At 39.1% G+C, this 22064-nt stretch overlaps 1 protein-coding gene across 2 annotated transcripts in view; it reads right to left on the minus strand.

Annotated features, from left to right (window-relative positions):
- ammecr1 (AMMECR nuclear protein 1) overlaps window positions 1–19056 on the minus strand; it is a 165628-nt gene extending 146572 nt beyond the window's left edge. For both annotated transcript variants that reach the window (XM_028816100.2, XM_028816099.2), the window contains exon 1: window positions 17784–19056. In XM_028816100.2, coding sequence (XP_028671933.1) covers window positions 17784–18601 — 818 coding nt within the window. In that variant the 5' untranslated portion in view covers window positions 18602–19056. The remainder of the gene's footprint in view (window positions 1–17783) is intronic.
- Window positions 19057–22064: the final 3008 nt, after the last annotated feature.

The raw sequence follows: 22064 nt of genomic DNA on the forward strand, positions 1-22064 counted from the left end.
AGTAGAGAAATCTTAAAGCTTAATAAAATTTTATAATTACTTTATATAGGTCATTTAAAGCTACATATATACATATTAGAATAGCCTGCTAAATTTAAAGGCGATGTTAATATTGAAATTCAATTACATATGGTATTATTTGTATATTTTTATTATTAGCAGTATTCTTTGGCTCACAACTCCATAGTTTTTCTCCATCTTGCCCCAAATAAAAAAAAAACTGGACTCTTTGCTTATAAGTAATCAATACTTTTCTGATGTTGAGACAAATAATGCCAGCCTTCCACATAAAAAGCCACTGTTTGCATTTTCTCAGATGTACCTTTAAGAAAGCGGGACCTTGTGGGAAGGGCTTGAATTTCAATTTCGCAGCCAATCTGAATAACACAGGGATACTTGCTCAAAGCAATCTGCTTATATCCTCCTTTCATTTTATTGAGTGCAAGCTACATTAATAAAGGAGGAGAATGAGTCAAATACCCAATGGCAAACGTGAAGTTTCTGCTCTTTTTTCATCCCCAACTATTTGTATGGGACAATGGTACCCAGAGGTTTTTTTTTTGTATTACATTTTAAGGTGTGATTCTAACTACTTTCTATTGATGCCTCATCCCTACTAGTTGCATGGATTTTCTTTTTCCACATCCAAACTAACTGAGGTATTGTATCTTACCCCTCAAAAATAACTACAGTATTAGGTTTTTAGAAAGCCTCAAGAGATGTACTAATTTATAGAAATATGTGTTTAAATTAATATATTTTGGTAACATAGAAAGCAGCTCCCTATCATAGTACATATATTTTGTTTTGCTCTGCCTCAATTACTGAGTTCATGTGCTATGAATTCAGCAAGAATTCATAGAAAATAACAGTTTCCAAGTGGGGAATCTCTAAGTGGCACCTCCCAGAGGGTCACTTCCTAGAAAAGAAAACTGTACAAATTAGCTAAGTTGTAAGACAACATTAACCTTTCACCTCATTTAATAACATAAAACAAAAATATCTGTCAGAAATGTCACCTTTATGTGCAAGCTATGTAGATTGATGCAATACATGCCTAAAATGTTGAATTTCTTTTTTATTTTTAAAACAATGTAAGCATATTTAGGTGAACTACACAGCAAAACAAAAGTCACCTTTTATTCCTCTCAAACTGGGACCAGAAGTTAACATGGAATCCACAAAGTTGGAAGGTGAGATGTCACAAAAGTTAACTCTTGAAATGTCACATAGTGTATCAACAAAGCATGTCTCCCTAGATGTCTTTTAATATAAGGTTTGCAGAAATAAACTTGTGTAAACTTAATGTGCAAATAATGTATCCATACCACTTGACTTGAAACGTTAATAGTTATTTAAACAGGATTTCTTTTTAAATTATGTTTATTCTCAGTTGAACATCTGCACTGTATTCAATACTGTACATTAGTGCACCACCCACTATTTAATAATAATCATTAGTGATTCTCCTATCTTCTGGCCTCCGATCTAAATAATGTCACCCCAAATGACTCGATCATTCATCTGCAAATTAGCTGATCTCATAAAATTATTTTTACAGAATTTGCTCTTTTAAGCTTTATAGTAATTTAGTTGTAGTGCTCCTTTACACAAGGTATTACAGTACTTGAGGAATCACATGTGTCATGTTGCTCCGGGAACTTCCAGTAAACAGAGCGAAAACTCAAATTTGACTAGAGTGTGAAATGAAAACTCAAATTTGACTAGAGTGTGAAAATAGGAATATTGGCTTGTACATTAAAAGAAAGTTTAGTAATAAGCTGAGGAACTAAACAATAGGGTGACAGAATTTCATTTTGTTAAAAAAATGAACAAATAATATTTGTGGTCTTCAGTTTAATTGAAGAAAATCACTTTAATATAGAACATAAGGCTTCTAAATTGCCAGTTCTGCATGAGCTTAGTATTAAAAACTTGTAAGGTTGGGAAAATGCACAGACAGCGTGTTGCTACACCCACCACACTCCAAACCACCTGGATGGGACCCATAAAAAACAAATAAAACAAAATCAGAATCAGCATCAGACAATTTTACTAACATGAAAGCAGTGATCTGTATTGGTTCTAAAAAAACAGATTGAAGCATCCCAATAAATCACAAATTTTTGGAGCTCTCAAGTTTTCTTACTGCTTCAGCAGCATTTGCATGAGTAAATAGAAATATAGCTATGTAAAAATAGAAACTCTATGGATACATTCACATTACCAGGCTGTATCTTAATGTGACACAAATCTGATGTTTTCAGAGCTGTGTGGACACAGAAATCCAATCTTTTCAAATCAGATTTAAATCACTTTCATACAAGGCCCTAGATCAGATATGTATCCGACTCATGGTCATGCAACTTGAATGAGAATCCTCAGATTGGAATTCATGCCCTTTGCTTATACGCTTGGGCTCAGCACTGCAGTCATAAGTCAGCACCAGCAACACGGTGAAACAACAATGGGGGACAGCCACTGTTGTGACAACTGTCACTGTGCCATCATTGCTGGATTCTTTCTGGTACAGCAGTGCCAGCAATAGTGGTGAAAACAGCAAAAGCTGGCTGTCTGGCTTCTTCTTTTTTTTTGCTTTCTCAGCCTAATTGTGAAAAGCTGACAAACTACTTGCTGACTTCCAGAGCAAAATTTGATGTATACGCTAGCTACTAGCTCGTTCATTTTGTCGGTTTTGATACCACAAGTCATCTCACAAATAAGGGTTTTTTTGTTGTTGGTAACACAGATGACTCGTGCACAAATGTATCAATATGTGCATGTATGCTGCCTCAGACGACGTAAATAAATTTACATTACAGTTAGATTACAGGTGACTTGTACTTATTAGTGTGAATCATCAAAATAGGCAAGAAAAAACAGAACTGAGCTAAGAGGCCTGTAATGTGAATGTAGCCAATGTCACAATCTAACTGTCTACCTGACATGCCAAGAGAAGCGGTGCACTCTGACATCATCCGTCTGGGCAGGATACTAAACCAGAGCTGGAGGTAAATTCAGCCTTGGATCAGTGGTAGCAAGTTTAAATAATGAACGACTGAATGTATTAAATCAATGCGTGCAGCACCAACTCAATGCATCTGTCTGATGCTACCAGGTCTTCTCTGATACACTGTGATCATGAAATGAAAAAGCAAAAAAGAATTTTTAACTTAAGGAATATGCAAATGTCTCAATAAATTAAAATTTGTCTAAAATTACTATTACTACCACAATATGAAATGTCCACTGACACTTTCAGGCAATAAAACTCCTTGAAATTAGTAAGCAGATTCAGTTTTATTATGAAAGAAATAAAATATTGAAACTGGCCCTAAAAATCATGATCAGTACAACTTTAATGTTAAAACTATTTAGTTTATTAAATGAGTGATAACCTGAAGAATGCATGAAATTTAAGTACATTTATTTTGAGAACAACACATTAACAGCAATATGTACATACACGTATATTTCTCCTGGAATTTTCAACAAACATTCAAATAAACCGAAATGAACATTCATCTTAATTGTAATTATTAATTCTATTCTCAGTTACTAGTTGACAGCTCCAGAATAAACATAATGGCTTATCTCACTGGGCATCACCCAGCGGCAAATTTAGATGATATAGAGACTTGCGTTATGCTCCATAACTGAGCACTCCCTGTCTTGCTGTGAACACTGGCCGGATACTTGAAATCCATTTCCACTATTAAAAAAAGACTTATGTGGGATGAACAGTCTCAAGAGTTTTTTCTTATTAGGCATGACAGATTGACACATTTTTCTATAAGGCTATGATGCTAGCTTTAATTCAACCAAATTATTACAAGAGATCATAATAGGTATTATACTGCACTGTGACTTAATTCTGCACTTTGAAATATGAAAAAAAAAAAAAAAAAGTTTAATATAAAAACTTCCATTTCATGACACAGGTCTCAGAATAATATCTTAGCACTGATTTCTTTAACACCTCAACTAACCACTGTGTCAAAAGGTTATACTGTACCAATTTTTGAGAAAGAGGATTATAGCAGCGGACAACCTATTTTCATCTTAAATTCAGCAACTACAATTTCCAATCACACAATTTCAAACGACTTCCTAATTTAAATTTCGTCATTAGCTAGAAAAGATCAGCAATGAAAAGAGAAATAAATCCAAGCTCTAATTCAACATCTAATCCATGATACTAGTGTTCAGTGGATCAAAGATCCAGAACAAACTGGGGCTTGTGTACAACAAAAAAGGCTAAGTAAAGTCAGTTACTTGTACTGCTTTAGAAACAAAGTCTAAGAAGAGACCGATACTGCGTAAATCCTTGTGTCTGCATAAATGAACACTAACAGATGAATCAGAAGAAAAAAGTAAGGAATTTTTAAAGGTAGTACAGCTGACTTAACCAGAGGCTATTCTAACAAAATACCAGAGCACAAGTGTAGCCCGTCTACTCTAACTGTGTGTAGAAAGGGGCCCTGAGTTCTTTACTCCAATGCCTAATTTATTATGATTCTAATTACTTTAATATTTTGAGTCTCGGGTCACTATGAATAAAACATTATCAAATAATTCTAGCAATACACTGGTTAGATAATAACAAATAATGGTAAAAGAAATTACCTGTTAACATTCGTTCCTAACCCAATAGTTTATTTTACACCAACTTATAATAAACACCAGGAAACTGGGTTATAAAACAATAATGAATTCCCCGTTTAATTATAAGTCAACCAACACAATTAATAAACTGAAAACAATCAGGAACTATATTACACTATCCATATTACTAAACGAGAATGGTAAACCAGATTTGGATGCAGGGACCTGCCCGTGGACGCAAAAGACATAGTGCGCAAGTGCCACACAAAGCCCCCCCCCCCCCAGAGTGAAACGGGAGAGACTACGCGCATGCGCAGGCGCCACACACAGACCGACCCCCCCCCACCCCCCACACCGCACCAGAGCAAAACGGGAGAGACTATGAACCGTCAGAGTAGGAAAGAAAGTAAAACGTCATAAAGAGGTTAAAGAACAGGGACAAACACATGGAGCAGGTTACAGAACAAAGCCCCCCTCCCACAGTAAAACGAGAGAGACTACGAACCGTCTGACATGCCGCAAGCAGGATAAAGCGAGGTCAGAAATAAAACACAGAGTGGGAAACAAAGTAAAACTTTATAAAGGGATTAAAGAACGGGGACGAACACATGGAGAGCGGGTTACAGATGAAGAAAAGTGGAATGCAACAGCTTCAAAAAAACCTAGGCACGAAACACATGCACACCGAGATACAGAATATAAAGGCAGAAACAACGACAGTTAAACGTCCACACCACACAGCGGAGGTGGACCCGGAAGGTGCAGGCGCCTATATCGTGCGTCGGAACGCGGTAAAGTACAAAAGGCAAAGGTGCCTACACAGCATGGTAAAAACCGACATAATACGGAAGGCGCAGGTGTCGCCGCCATATTGTGAGTGGCACTAATGCATGGTGAAGGCGCAGGAGGAGATATAGTAAAACAAGAGGAGTCAACGCCCCACCCCAGAGTGAAACGGGACACACTACGGAGTCCACAAAGGTTCATACATCAAACCCGAGATGGTACGGACACGCGTCTGAAACCGCGGAAGCAAAACTGTCTCGGCTCCAAAACCAAACAGCTCAACAACTTACACAGCTTCGACACCGAAGCTTCTGCCCGCGTGGACAGATCTAATGAACGTGGACGCCTACAACACGCGTCTCAAACTGCGTAGGCAAAGCAGGCATGGATTCAACACGACACAGCTCGAGTGACCGAGATACAAACACGCGCCTGCCTGGATATAATTAATGAACGCAGGCGCCTACAACGTGCGTCTGAAATGCCGCAGACTCAGCAGGCACTGCTCCAAAAAGAAAGAGCTCGACTAAACGAGATACGAAGTGAAACGGGAAACACTACAGAGTCTGCAGTGCTCCACAATGCACCGCATAATAGTTCGGAAAGAGCTTCATAGTAACAGTGGGGAGACCCAGAGTGACACGGGTGAACGCTCCATATTAAACATACGTCATCCTCACACGTCCAAACTATACAGCATAGGTGAATCACATTACAGTGATGCATTATTAACAGTACGATAAACATCACAGTATCGCAAACAAATGAAAATTATTACTCGAAAAAGGGAAAATAGATTCACCACGAACCAGGTGTCATTGAAACAAAAGCAGAATAAAGCGAGATCAGAAATGAAAGACAGAGTAGAAAGCAAAGTAAAATGTCATAAACAGGTTAAACGAGGGGGCCAAACACATGGACAGCAGGTTACAGATAATGAAGACCGGAATTCAAAAGCTTCAAAAACAAAAAGCTCGACTGACCGAGATACAAACTAAAACGGGAAACACTACGGGGTCCGCAGTAGTCCACAATCCACCACATAATAGTAAAGACGGAGCTCCGTATTAACAGTGGGGGGCCCCAGAGTGACACGGACGAACGCTCCGTATTAAACGTGCGTCATCCTCACACGTGGCTGCCCAGCGGGCACGGGTTCAAAACGTCGGGGGTAGGAGAGCGAAGCGAGCAGGGGGCAGAGCCCCCTTGTTAATACTAAAATAAAACACATTCAGTCTTGTCACTCTATTTGAAACAAAACGTTGCAGGCCTGATTCGTGGCTTGGGAGCATTGCGACCAAAAACTTATCGGTCCTTTCACTCCAACAGGAGCAACAAAATAAAATGAAAAAGGTACCTTACTTGGCAATGTTATCAGTCCAACAAATCCCTCTGACCTCTCTGCCTCTGTCTATGCGCAGGTAGCCGCTGTTTAGTAAATCCAAAAATGTCTCCGTCCTCCAAATAAGCAAACGTCCACCATTAACTTGTAGAGCTGAGTTAACTCCTGCCTCTGGTAGTTCACTCCATTACTCCCCTCGTTGAAATAACAAGTCGATCCTCACGAGATAGACCCTGCGAATATCTAATCGAACTTCTTCATCTATCTCAGCAGTTCGTATCCTGGTAAATTATCTGGTTGATAATTTATCTCTCAAACTTTCTGCTACACCACCTTGGCGTCACGTTCTCTCTTTCCTTTTTCTCTCTTCCTCCAGCCCTTCCGTTTTTACTGCCACTTCCGGTTATCAAAATAAAAGTCATCATAACTACGTAAACAAACTATTACACTAAAATTAACAGTTTACAACACAACATTTACATTTTTACATTAATTAGAGATTTAAACACATTTCTATCTGGGCTACACAAGTGTTTGCCGAGATCATGTGTTGTAAAAACTTGGCCTTTTATTTTATTTACTGGAGTTTATGCACAAGTAGAATGGAGAGGAAAGGGCACATTGTGAGGAGAAATAAGCTGTGGTGATTTAACAATGAAAAGCAAAAGATTTAAGATGATTGGCTGAAGAGGTGCACCATGAATAAAGTGGTAACGAGAATAATGGGAAGCCAAAATGACACAGATGAAGAGTTTCCAAATATCATTAGCTGAATATTGCAAGCAAACTGTCAGCACCTTTCAGGAGTCACTAACAGCATGGAAGCAAAGATGAAAGGCAACAAACTACAAAAAGCACAATGTACAACTTTTAGAATATCAAATAGAGGTTATTAGTCAATTTTTCAAAAATTCAAAGTTATGTGTTATTATGTATTTGTTGGAATTCAGGGTTATTTTTGAGTTAAATTTCTATCTTGGCAATAGTACAACAATCTGAGCCAACCTCTATGGTTTCAATAAAGATCTTGTAAATTGATTTCTACAAATAAATAGGATCAGAATGATGACGCAGAGATTAGCACTCTTGCCTTATGCTTCACTAATGTAGGTTCAATCTGTAGCCCAATCAATTTCCAAGAAAAGATTACTAATTCTCCAGGTGTATGTGTGGGTTCTTTTATGTTAGCCAAGTGGAATATCACATAACAAAAAAAAAAAGCTAATGTTAGGCCACATTAGTCATGTATGAATAAGCCAGACCTACAATGTGATGACATTTCACCCTCAGATGTACTTTAATGACACGTGTTACATCTCAGTATCACAATATTTAAAAAGAAAATGATACTATTACATGATCTGTGTTTAAAAATGCAGCTGACAACAAAAGGCTGCAAGGAAGTCCCTGTTTGTTTAAATACTCAAAGACCTGAACTACCAGTTAATTATCGGGCAGCCTAACGGGACACACAATGATTTGCACAAAAGAGCATTTTAAAATTAAAAGTGTCTTACACAATACCAGTTTAAGTATTTACACTGCTAGATAAAGCACCTTTAAAACAATTCACACATTGAACTGAATATATCTATAGAGTTTTCAAATCATTTTACCCCAAGTTATTCTCTACAATATTAATCTACAATAGTAATACTGATTCTATGACCTTTTTATTGAGGGGAGATGTAGCCAACTACTTTATTATTTTTCTTAAACCAATATACTCATGCCCCAAAATGTAAGGCCGGATTTATACTTCACACAACGCAACGCATGCTGCAGCGGACACTTGTAACGGAATTTGACCTGTATGGTAAAATTTATACAGAACATGTGCAAAATATATGGGGTGGTAGCAAGTCAGTGTGTACACAGAAGTTATGGTAGGTACAGATACAAAATAAAAGATCTCCCTTGACCCTCAAGTTTGTTCTTTCTGCAGACTCATGTCTCCTCCCACAGTAAAAATACTAAACCCTGGGCAAGTCTACAAGTCTTGTAAACTGTATAAATTAACCCAGTGAGAATAATTATGAGTGCAGGGTTTTCCTAATTGTTTCAGCTACTTCCCAACCCCAAAATAATTGCGGGATACATATGCAGGAAGTATGGTGTAGTGGTTAAGGCTTTGGACTTCAAACCCCGCTACTGACACTGTGTGACCTTGTGCAAGTCACATGACCTGCCTGTGCTCCAATTGGAAAACCAAAAGAAATGTAACCAATTGCATCATAAATGTCACAAGTCGCCTTGGGTAAAGACACATGTAAATATATGTACATTTAAATACACGGTAATGCATCTCGATTGTTCACTGGTGATCCTGGAATAGTCTTAATAAACAAAACTACAGAGCCTGTCCTAGTATAAATGTGCAAAATGCACAAGATACTGATTTTTATTGGTTTCACTTTAACTACAATGATAGGAAATGAGCAAAAACCAAACCTGAGAGTTGTCCTTTTCCGTGCATTCAGATTCAAATTGTGCTTCCTATAGAAATTTCAGAACTAAAAAAATACATAGTCACATATTTAAAATAAAGTTAACCATACCCTTCTGAAAATCTGCATGCTGGCATTATTAAACATCCATTCAGGTGTGACCAACAGTTCTAGCCACCAAATAAAATTCTTCTTTTATGCTGCATTTGTGCACACACAGATATGCTGTTGCCCCATGTATTTTGCTCGTGCTGCCTACTAATGATACCAACCTCTAATTTTTTGTATACCTCTTCTTTACATTTCCTACACTTTGGTTTTAATCAGATGTAATGACTCAAATTGCTACCTCTCAAATGTCCAGTCTGAGAAGCACTATAGTTTAATTGTTAATTATAAAAATTGTCAAAAAAAGACTTTAAAAACATATTACAACCATAAACCCAAAACCAAGGTACTCATTGGATTGTGTGATTTGTGTATAGCTATACCTCTAATCGTGGGTTACTTCCAGCCCGCTATGACCCATCAATCCATCTTTAAATGTGTTTTAGGATTCAGGGCTGCAACGTCACTATGAAACAGTCAAAGGAGAGGATTAAAAAAATGTAGGAAATAAATATGAGCTGAAACATGGGCAGATACAAATTCAACTCTTAAGTGACAGCATATTATAATTGATCTGTTCAAAATACATGAAACAATTCATTCTGCCCAGTGTTCTACTGTACACTTTAATAAACTTAATACCACTAACATATATTTTAACCTTACAGTGGAACCTCGGTTTGCGAGTAACTTGGTTTACGAGTGTTTTGCAAGACGAGCAAAAATTTTTAATAAATTTTGACTTGATAAACGAGCGAGGTCTTGCAGTACGAGCAGTATGCATACTCTTTGTCTGCTGAGCATCATGTGATCACAACTGAGCTGATGGTTCTTCTCTCTCTCGCTGCGGGATTGTGGGCAATCGTCTCCTATTCTCCGTCTGAGTCGGCGTGCTTCACTCATAGTAAACATCCGTACGAGCGTATAGTTTACTGCAGCATTAGCATTGTCACTGTGTCTGCGCGTGCGTGTGTGTGCTCACGCGTGTGTGTGTGTGTGTGCTGTAACGTGCGAGTCCCCGTCTTGCACACTAAAACACAAAGTTGAGTCTCAGTACTTCAGCAACACCAGCTTTATTCAGCTTGAAACAGACACAGCAGTCAGGCAGGGCCCTGTGCATTTATAATGTTCCTTGTATCACCCATCGACGGCAGGCGCTTATAGCATGTCCGCGATCTTTTTGGATTCACTTTTACGGCGAACTGCTACAGCGCTGGGAGACTGCGATTGCTTTGGGATGCTCTTCCGCGTGTCGTCCCGTTGGGTGCAATCCCACAAGAGTTTAGAAACTCACTCACACCAGCCATGATTCTTTTCAAAGGTAAAGTGCAGGTTAATTTGTTTTATGTATTTTTACTTTATATTTTGTATTAATCATTTTTATATGAATAGTTTTGGGTTGTGGAACAAATCATCTGAGTTTCCATTATTTCTTATGGGGAAATTCACTTTGATATACGAGTGCTTTGGACTACGAGCACGTTTCCGGAACGAATTATGCTCGCAAACCGAGGTTCAACTGTATTTGCTTTCAAAAAAACTTTATGACAGGGCTTGCATTTAATATTGTGAGAAAAAAATTTAAAATGATCAACAGATTTAAACTTGAAAGTCACCTAGTTACAATTAAGAGATCTACTGCCAAGCACCAGCCCACAGCAGAGGACATTATCTGCATAGGGGACCCTTGGTGGCTCCATGTTTTCCATCTTATCTTTTTCAATTTTAGTCAAATTCCATGTTTAATTGGTTATCTTTATTCTTTAAACACGTTGCAGTCATAAACTATGTTCACACTACAGCTAAAAGTTACTCAACCAGAATTTTTACATCATATCTGATTTTATGGCTGTTCAAAGTAAAGCTGCAAAATTATGTGTATATTAACTGCATTTATAATTTCAGCTGCCACAACATACTAATCGCGAAAGTGGAAATTATTATAGTCCATTTCATACTCTCACTCTATCAGAAATCAAATTGTAGGAATTCACAAATCATTTTTGGTCTATCCAGACACATGGGTATTGTAAATTCATCACCGATACATTTCTTAAGCATGAGCACATTGACAAATCAGAGGTACTCTCACCTTTGACTAACATCTCTTAAAAAGTGTGAATTTCTCGTGTTTGCAGCAACCTCCAAAAATATTGATGAGTATTACAGTGCAGAAAATTAAATGTAATCCTCCCTATTTGTAGGATTTATTGACTTAAAGAAATTTACATTCAAGATTATTCAACTTATTTTATGAAAATTTCATAGAAGTAAATTAAAAGTAAATTTTCAATTAAATTTTGCTAACCCCATAAGCAGATTGTTTCTAGTTTTTGCATATGCTTTTTTCAGGATATGTAGTGTTGAACTTAAATCATCTGACACTTTTTAAATGTTTTACTAACAAAGTGAAAAGAATGATCTGTAATGTAGCATTATTTTATTTTCAAAAATGATATGGCTGATCAAAAAAATGTAAAAAAAAAAAAAAAAACATGTAGCCAACCATCTAAAATCCAATCCCATAGTCCAGTATGTGAATGAAAGCAAAGGGAGCAGCAGCAAGTCCCACTGACATTAGGTCTGCAACACAGATAACTATTACCCGTTTACACTGTAATGCACGTCCAAGCCTAGGAGGCTATCAAAGGCAAAAAAACACATAATGGTAGTCATATTTTCAAAACACCACATTTTGATTAAAACTGCACAATTAACGTTTTAAAAAAATTACTTATTACCCCCTTCAACAATTATTCTTTGGTAGCTGTGCTGTCTTTATTGCAAATGTCAAACAAAAATTAAAATGGATCTGAAAAAACTGGGGCTTTATGCAATCACAACTGATTTGTGGTCGAGTAAAACTATGGAAACGTGCCCGAGCATAATGGTACATTACACTGACAAAGGATTTATGCTGAAAAGTGGATGCATGCAAACAGCACATTTTCCTCAAGACTGGAGACGTAACTGCTCAAGGACCAAGAGCTGCACTGGCTGTTATGAGCTTGCAGGAGAACAAGTAAGATTGCATGATTACAAGTAACAGGACAAAAGTAGAAGCATCGTTGCTACCAATAACTGAACCTGACTCAAGAGCTTTTGCCATAAGCTACATCTAGCAATTTGTGTGTACTGTATGATATACATGCTGAAAGTAAACACTGTGTATACCATGGTGGTTTTGGTGTTGCGGTATTTCCAAATCTTATATTGTTAAAAGATATTCAACTGATGATGTGCTGACACTTTGTAAGCATTAGCGAACTTCAAAAGTATAAAACAGAATGTTCTTTTTGGATTGGATGGAGCTGTATTTGTTTTCTATCATGCTATGTAACAAGGGCAGCAGCTTGTAATAGTGTGTTAACAAGTATGTAAGTGTGTTAGCATCTTAATACTTCTTGTGTTGTACAGGTACGTATAAGCATTAACTCCAACAATATTACATTGTATATGTAAAACATACACAAAAAATATACTCCAACAGTATATTACAACGAATATATAAAACATGCACAACTATCGGGTTGCATTTACATTAACTTCGTGATTTTAAATTACTGTCATTTAAGATTTTATCATCTGCTTTGATTTTACATACACATGCTACTTTTGTTTGATTTTCTTTAGACAGAAGGACCCCAATTTAGCATTCCCATATGTAATGTTTTCGACTGGTGAGAGGTGCTGATGACAGGTTTTCAAAAATTAACATTTGTTTTGAAAACAAAAAGGAATGTAGAGTTGTATTTCAATTTTATTTAAATTATTTTAATATCCATAATTTACTTATTTAATACAAAAACAGTGACAAATATTTAACAATAGTGCTGTATCTGTGTTAAACTACCGTTTTAATTTTTCAACTAATCCAGCATTTAACAATTGTACATTAACAATTTTTAAGTTGTTCCTTGCTAAAAATGGAGGTTGTACTGTTCTCTATATATATAGAATGCAGTATAATCACTCCATTGGCAATAAGGTAGTGTTACTCATCTTAAAATTATCAGAATTACAATATCAATTATATTAAATTTGCTAGCAAATCCGAGTGTAAAAAAAAAAAAAAAAATCTACACTGTCGGTGTCCCACATATGCAAAATTCATAAAGACAAATTCCTCAGATGTAACCAAATAAAGCACCAAGAATATCATCACCACGTTGGCTCCTACACTACTTATCATAGTTTTCAATGTAGGATATCTGCAAAATCACCAACTTATGAGGCAAAGAAGAAAAACAGAAACTGAAGGACTGTGTCTGTTGCTTTGAGCACATTTATCCCTGACATACAGCATCTGTATGCTGATACCTGAGAATAGGCAAGAGGAGCCAGGACTACTTGGAGCAAGATATGGGGGGGGTTTGACGCAAAGCAGTGGTTTGACAATCTCAGAATGTTAAAGATGTTCAGTTACTTAAGTTAATGTCTATTCACTAGACTCTTTCAGAAAAATACACTCACAATATGCACTGTCTCTATCAGACAACTAGTACGCACTGGGCTGTACTGGCAGCCAACAGTAGCCCCAAACACTAATTAAATCTGCCCCCTCACTTTCTTTCAAATGGCGCGCACAGTTCAATGCAGAATTATGACAAACCTGCATAAACAGTAAAGTAAATTAATCGAGGAATATAAATTTTGGGGCAATTCTGACTCAACCCTTCAAACCAGTTACATTCAAGTTGTGTATGTCTACAATTGACTTAATACCACAGAATAAAGTGTTCTAAATATGATCTGAATAGTTCCGATTCCAGTTTTATTTGTTTAATTTTTTTTATGCTGTTCACCCCATTCTAAAAAGATCAGATGTGTGTGAGACAGGAGCAGAGGAAAAAAATGGAATCAAGCCACAATGTGAGCAGGAGTGCATTACTGCCAATGGTATTAAAAAAACTAAAAAATGTTAAAATGTGCTTTTAACCGTTATCACTATTCAAAGAATTTCATAACTACACAAATGTTGTACAAGTTCCTTCTTCAAATGGAGTGTAGAAAGTTTTTTTGAAATACCTCAAAAGTAATCTGAGTGTCTGTTCATTTTGTTTTCATAATTTTAGATAAAAGTGTTGTCTCCCTTTCTTGCATTCAAACTGTAACAATCAATAGAAGATACAGGTGTAAATAATAGCAGGAAAGTGGTGTAGCTTCCTCAGTTTACTTTCCATCTACTTGCTGTATTTAAAAAAAACACAACAAAAAAAATAAGGAAATAAAGAACAGTAAAATTTTAACAAGATAAATCATAACACATTTATATCTGTGTTTAAAACAATTTCAAATTTCTTATTAAAAGTAAAAAAAAAATATTTTTTTCATATTATCATTATTCAGCTGCCCAACCATGAGCATAACAAGTCAAGCATTTGTAGTTACTTATTTTTTCCTTTCCCACTCTGTTTTCAAATAATTCATCACTGCTTGTTTTATTCTAAAAATATATAATAATAATAATAATAATAATAATAATAAGAATCAACATGTTTCTCAAAATTTTTGATGTCACAAACCATGTACGTGACCACCTTGGTGGGTATGGGGTGTTGGCCTTTGCAAAATGAGCATATCAGAGCTTGGAGCAAAGATGTATCACACGGCAATGCTGTTTTGGTAATCTGTCACAAGTCACTATAAGAAAAAAGGGACCCGCCACCCTCCAGCAGCAGGCCATGACTCAAAAATGTGTCATAACCCAGTGGTTGAAAAACACATATATCGTATATACATCAATGATGCACTTTAAACAATTATTTTTCTCAAATTATATTTAGCTACCTACTGTATATTGTTATCACAAGTTACCACTTAAGTCATAATTAATTTTATATGTCACACTTGATTCGCCATTTTTCTAATTTTGTGCTTCTCAAACAAAAGACTTCCATTCATTATCTGACACTTATCTGAGTCCAGGTCATAGGGGAGGCAGTCTAAACAAAGATGCCCAGGCTTTCATTTTTTCCCCCACCACTTCCTACAACTACTCCAGTGAAATTCCAATGGTCTGGGAACACCTTGGAAAGATATAACCTCTCCAGCAATTCTTGGGTCCTCCCAGTTGAACATGACCAAAACACCTCTCCAGGGAGGTGTTCAGGAAGGGTCCTAAACACATGCCCAAACCACCTTAACCCTTTGCTTTTGATGTGAAAGTGCAGAGGGTCTCATTTGAGCTCCTACACAATGTCTGCACTCCTCACCATCTCTCTGAGGCTAAGCCCAGACACCCAAAGTCTTACAAAAACAATTCTCAAATAATAGCTACAAGCGACTGGAGATGTGGCTATTTTAATCAAAAGCAAACTAGCAATTTAATGTAACAGATGGTTTATATTATATAAAAACTATATTCCTAATTCTGCATAATCCAATTTATGGTCACAGAGGCCACAGCCTTACCGGTTGATATTAAGCACAAAGCCCTAATAACATTAAATATATTGGTATTTAGAGTTGTCCACATTTGTTGCCACAAAATCAATTTCAGAGTTTTGGTATACATGTATTGCATTCCACTGTAAATGATTTGAAAATAAAAAAAACATTACTTTGATGGAAAAATATGAAGACTGAAAGAAAAAAGTGGACAGAGAAACAGTATGGAATACCCTTTACATTAAATAATAAAACACACATATCTTGCATGACATTTTATGAAGGTTATGAGGAGACTTCTGAAAAGTTGTTTTACCCAATCAAACTACATAACATACTTAAGTGAAACAGACCTTCAAAAAAAAAAAAAAAAAAAAAAGGCTCACAATGAATCACAATGGTTTGTTGGAAATGTATCTTACAGCATACTTAAAGCAGTGTCACACCACCACATGATTATCATTAGTTCTCAACAGAGGACAAGTCACATCCATCTTCTGGATCCAATGTAGGGGACCAGCCCTTGATGGAGTGCAACATTTACACGCGCCCTCACAGACCAACTGACAACAAAGACATGCAAACTGGATATACACACACATGCTAACTAGCTGGAACTCAACTCTAGCACTCTAGGTCACTAAATGAGTACTGCTAACCCTAGTGCCACCAAGCTTAGCGTGCATGACAAATGTGTAACAATCCAGATGAAATTACGTGACATCAGAGGAAATAAAAGATATAAAAGTTAATGATTGAAGAACTGTGATCAATAATAAAAATCAACTCATGTCTATGGTGTAATTTCAAGATTACCCAATTTCAAAAATTTTATACACATACAAAGATTCAAGGGATAATGTTGAACACTCCAGGTAAGAGGGAAAATATGAGGGCCTGGGCACTTCCTGATTGACAACAAATCTGGAAACTGGGAAATAACTTCAAAATAATATAATTTACTCCAAACTAACCAAGAGTTTGGGGGCAACACTATATTAGGAAATAAGCCACGAACCAAAAAAAAAAAACGGTGAGGAGAAAGTAGTCGTGGAGACTCGAGCATGGAGTGAAGCTGACTGAGCGCTCAATGACATAACCCCCAAGCAGTGCGGACCCACTACCAGCCATGTTTTGACTCGGAAGAGCCATTAAAACACAATACAGGGTGGACTTCACATGCGGTACTTCTTTAGGCTTTCGCTCCGACCTAACACAAAGAGCTGAACACCGCCCTTCTCTCATCAGCCCCTTGTCACCAGACTCACAAATGGATTTTTGTTGACACCGCACCTCTGTATACGAGACTCGATTTACAACGGACGAGCTTATTTATAAGCTAACGCGAGCATCCGCGACCAGTCCAGTTAGTTAGAACCTTAGATTCTCTCGGGAACACATTTCGTGATTTCTTTTTCTGTTTAATTGAGAAACACTAACGTTGAGCAGCCCCACTAGAAACACAAAGAGAGAGAGAGAGAGAGAGACAGAGAGAAGCAAAGCGCGAGTAACTTCTGTCACGCTCGTCGGCACCAGTAGAACAAAGGAGGGCGGGCGGCTTTTAAAGAGAAACGACAAGCGCACTGAACGAAGGTTCCTGCAAACTTCTTCGCTCGAGTGGTAGCCTCGCTTGCACCCGCGGAGCGGAGCCTCTTGCGCGTGTGCCGACCCGGAGAGCTACAAAGGGTGCCCTCCGTACGGAGTGACAACTCGTCTCCCTTTGTCTCACAAGTGTTTACTTCCTCTCTAGCCTATGCGTACCGTACACACCAGCACGATGGTGGGGAGGGGAGAACAAAACAGAATGGGACACAAAGTTTAGGCGAACAATCGATTCTATTACTTTTCAAAGTAAGAAAATAAACGGTGATACTGTGTTATTCAATTGAGATTAACACTGAAGGGATGAAAACTTTTTTACAGGTTACATTTGACTGTCCCGAGGTTAACTCATCCCCCGTAAAGCGCATGGCACTTTCCACTTTACAGAGGAATTACGAGAGCCCCTTTAGTCCTTCCCCACCCCGGACACCCCCACCCCGACTCACACACATGGTGCCCGTAACGCCACCCTTCAACAACAGCAATTATTTCGCTGTACTCACTAGGGATCGTTGGTAAACCTGGGTGTCCGAGGCGGCTGGTATCCGTAAAGATGACAATAAAGTACGTCGAAACAAAAGCAGCACATCTCCGCCGAAACCACCATCTTCCTGCCCCCGCTGCCAGAGCCGGGTCCGGGGCTGAGGTTGGGCGAGAGGCCGGCGGGGTTAAAGACTCCAGGGGTCGGGGACAGCGCGTTACTGCTGTTCGTGCTACTAGTGCTGCTATTGCTGCCTCCGGGACCCCCCAGGCCGTTCACCCGATTCACGTTGCCCACCGCCACCGCCGAGAAGGAGGAGGAGCCGATACCCAAGTCCGAGCCGCAATGTCCCGTCGCGGCTCCCCCACTTCCCGCTCCACCAGGACCCCCCGAGCCGGGGGACCCCGACAGTTTCTGCTTCTTCACCCCGCAGCACCCGGCCGCCATCTTGGAACAATCCGCACCGACACACCGCTTCCGACCCATCACCGTCACTGCGGGAGGGGCGGGGGTAAACGCTGACCAGACGTAGAAATCCCACTTCGTCAGCACGTACAGAGGATAGCGCTCCACCTTCCCTCTTTTCCCAAATTTAATACCCGGAGTAAGCGGCGAGGATTCCTTGTTGTGGTGAAAAATTGGCGTTGTGAAGGCTGATGAGCAACAAGAATGCCAAATAAGCCGCAGTGCCGGGCGATCCTGGTCTTGGTGTCTCATTCGATTGACCCTAGTCGTGTTCCCGTCACTGGACCGCTGACTCCTGTGCCAGCGTTTGATGTAAATTATTCCTTCTGCGCCAGACACATTAAAAAAAAGAAGAAAAAAGAAAATACCCCACATATAATAAATACAATCCAAATGGCGATTTCAGCAGCCGTGATATGAGAGCCGGCGTTCTTCGACGCCGGTATCTCGCTCCGTGTGTCGGGCGCAGAGCGAAAAGAAACGCATCCGTTCTGATCGCCACTTGCGAAGAGCCCGTGGCTAAGGTAGGCGAATAAGTGCACCGTCAGCAGGGCAGCCAGCGAGACGGTGGGGGTAGGGGATGGAAGGAGCGTACGTAGGAGCGAGCGGCACACGCTTCGGCTGGCTTGCGGCGCGCGCACATACACGGATGCTGGTTTTCGCCTTTCCCCCCTTTGTCATTTATTTCATTTTATCGATGTTCTTCGTCTTCGTCTGGTGTCAAGTCATGAGGCGTCCTACGGTGGTTTCAGGAGACACAACATCCGACTTTCACGCTCAGGCTTTCCTCCGAAGGAGATGCGGCTTCACGAAGCCTCGCACTTCCACTTGCTGAGGCGGCGTCAGTGCGCTTCAGACGTGCGGCTGCAAGGAGGGGGCTTGATGGTCTTAAAAAAAAAAAACACAATTTTTTGTGGTTGATTTTTTTTCTTGATGGTTACTTTGTGAATCTTTACATGGCACTCCGAGTTTGATCATGGAAAGCTGCACCCGATGTTACAAAGTACTAAAATTACATTTCTTTAAAATATGATCACTTTTCACTGTATTATCAGTATAAGCACTGTGATACCAAAATCACAATGGGCATCATTTACACAGGGCTTCCTTAAACAGAGTGAAGAACTCTAGATGACAGTTCTTTTTCTTGATCAAATTGTCTGTCATAGTCAAACTAAATGAAAAACCCAAGAATTATTTCCTAAATATATTTAAATATTACTTCTTATTGTGTTAAGAATGAATGGCAGCACTTTAGGTACTGTTAAGCATGCAGCACATTTACTCTTTATGTATGACGTATGACCCTCTGCAGTTTGCATATCAGGAGAAGGTGGGAGCGGAAGATGCCATCATCTATATGCTACACCGATCCCTCTCTCACTTGGACAGAGGCAGTGGTGCTGTAAGAATTATGTTTCTAGACTTCTCTAGCGCCTTCAACACAATCCAACCTCTGCTCCTTAGGGACAAGCTGACAGAGATGGGATTAGATTCATACCTAGTGGCATGGATCGTGGACTATCTTAAAGACAGACCTCAGTATGTGCGTCTTGGGAACTGCACGTCTGACATTGTGGTCAGCAACACAGGAGCGCCACAAGGGACTGTACTTTCTCCGGTCCTGTTCAGCCTATATACATCGGACTTCCAATACAACTCGGAGTCCTGCCTTGTGCAAAAGTTCGCTGATGACACTGCTATCGTGGGCTGTATCAGGAATGGGCTGGAGGAGGAGTATAGGGACCTAATCAATGACTTTGTTAAATGGTGCGACTCAAACCACCTACACCTGAACACCAGCAAAACCAAGGAGCTGGTGGTGGATTTTAGGAGGCCCAGACTCCTCATGGACCCTGTGATCATCAGAGGTGACTATGTGCAGATGGTGCAGACCTATAAATATCTGGGAGTGCAGCTGGATGATAAATTAGACTGGACTGCCAATACTGATGCGCTGTGCAAGAAAGGACAAAGCCGGTTATACTTCCTTAGAAGGCTGGCTTCCTTCAACATCTGCAATAAGATGCTGCAGATGTTCTATCAAACAGTTGTGGCGAGCGCCCTCTTCTACGCAGTGGTGTGCTGGGGAGGCAGCATTAAGAGGAAAGACGCCTCACGCCTGGACAAACTGGTGAGGAAGGCAGGCTCTATTGTTGGCATGGAGCTGGACAGTTTAACATCTGTGGCAGAGCGATGGGCGCTCAGCAGGCTCCTATCAATTATGGAGAATCCACTGCATCCACTAAATAATGTCATCTCCAGACAGAAGAGCAGCTTCAGCGACAGACTGCTGTCATTGTCCTGCTCCACAGACAGATTGAGGAGATCGTTCCTCCCCCAAACTATGCAACTCTTTAATTCCACCAGGGGGGGGGTAAACGTTAATATTTAACATTATACATAGTTATTGTCTGTTTTTTTCACCTGTATTATTATCATTCTTTAATTTAATATTATTTATTGTATCAGTATGCTGCTGCTGAAGAATGTGAATTTCCCATCGGGATTAATAAAGTATCTATCTATCTATCTATCTATCTATCTATCTATCTATCTATCTATATACTCTTATGTATAATGACAGGTTGGACTGGTCTCATAACACTGAGGAGCTACATGTATAGCTAGATAGATAGATAGATACTTTATTAATCCCAATGGGAAATTCACATTCTCCAGCAGCAGCATACTGATACAATAAACAATATTAAATTAAATATAATAAATATTTATTATATAATATAATATATATTTATTATATATAAATATATTAAATACATAGGGCAAGGCAGGCAGGCTCTTTCTTCTTAATCATCTCAGTTCCTTTAAATGAAGGTCAGTAGAAACAACACAGAATACATGTGTGTAAATGAGAGGGAGGTCAGTGAAATGGTGAGGATGCAGGGAGTAGAGTTGGCGAAGGTAGATGAGTTTAAATACTTGGGATCAACAGTACAGCATTTCCCCTTGGGATTAATAAAGTATCTATCTATCTATCTATCTATCTATCTATCTATCTATCTATCTATCTATCTATCTATCTATCTATCTCTACAGAGTAATGGGGATTGTGGAAGAGAGGTGAAAAAGAGAGTTCTGGCAGGGTGGAATGAGTGGAGAAGAGTGTCAGGAGTGATTCTTGACAGACGGTTATCAGCAAGAGTGAAAGGGAAGATCTACAGGACGATAGTGGCCCCAGCTGTTATATGGGTTGGAGACGGTGGCACTGACCAGAAAGCAGGAGACAGAGCTGGAGGTAGCAGAGTTAAAGATGCTAAGATTTGCACTGGGTGTGATGAGGATGGATAGGATTAGAAATGAGTACATTAGAGGCTCAGTTCAAGTTGAACAGTTGGGAGACAAACTCAGAGAGGCGAGGTTGCGTTGGTTTGAACATGTGCAAAGGAGAGATGCTGGGTATATTGGGAGAAGGATGCTAAGGATAGAGCTGCCAGGTAAAAGGAAAAGAGGAAGGCCTAAGAGAAAATTTATGGATGTGATGAGAGAGGACATGCAGGTGATGGGTGTAACAGATCAAGATGCAGAGGACAGGAAGATATGAAAAAAGATGATCCGCTGTGGCAAACCCTAACGGGAGCAGCTGAAAGAAGAAGAGTAGTCTGCGTTCCTTTAATGTGGGAAGTGACATCCTTCACATCTTCTACAACTCTGTGATGGGCAGTACGATGTTCTATGCTGTGGTCTGCCAGGCTGGTAATATCACTTCAAGAGAAGCCCACCGAATCAACAAACTAATGAACAGGATAGGTCCAGTTATGAGACACACTCTGGACCCCATGGCGGTAGGAGCAAAGAAGAGAATGAAAACAAAAGT

The sequence above is a fragment of the Erpetoichthys calabaricus genome, chromosome 12 (assembly GCF_900747795.2).
Source record: "Erpetoichthys calabaricus chromosome 12, fErpCal1.3, whole genome shotgun sequence".
NCBI classification, from domain to species: domain Eukaryota; kingdom Metazoa; phylum Chordata; class Cladistia; order Polypteriformes; family Polypteridae; genus Erpetoichthys; species Erpetoichthys calabaricus.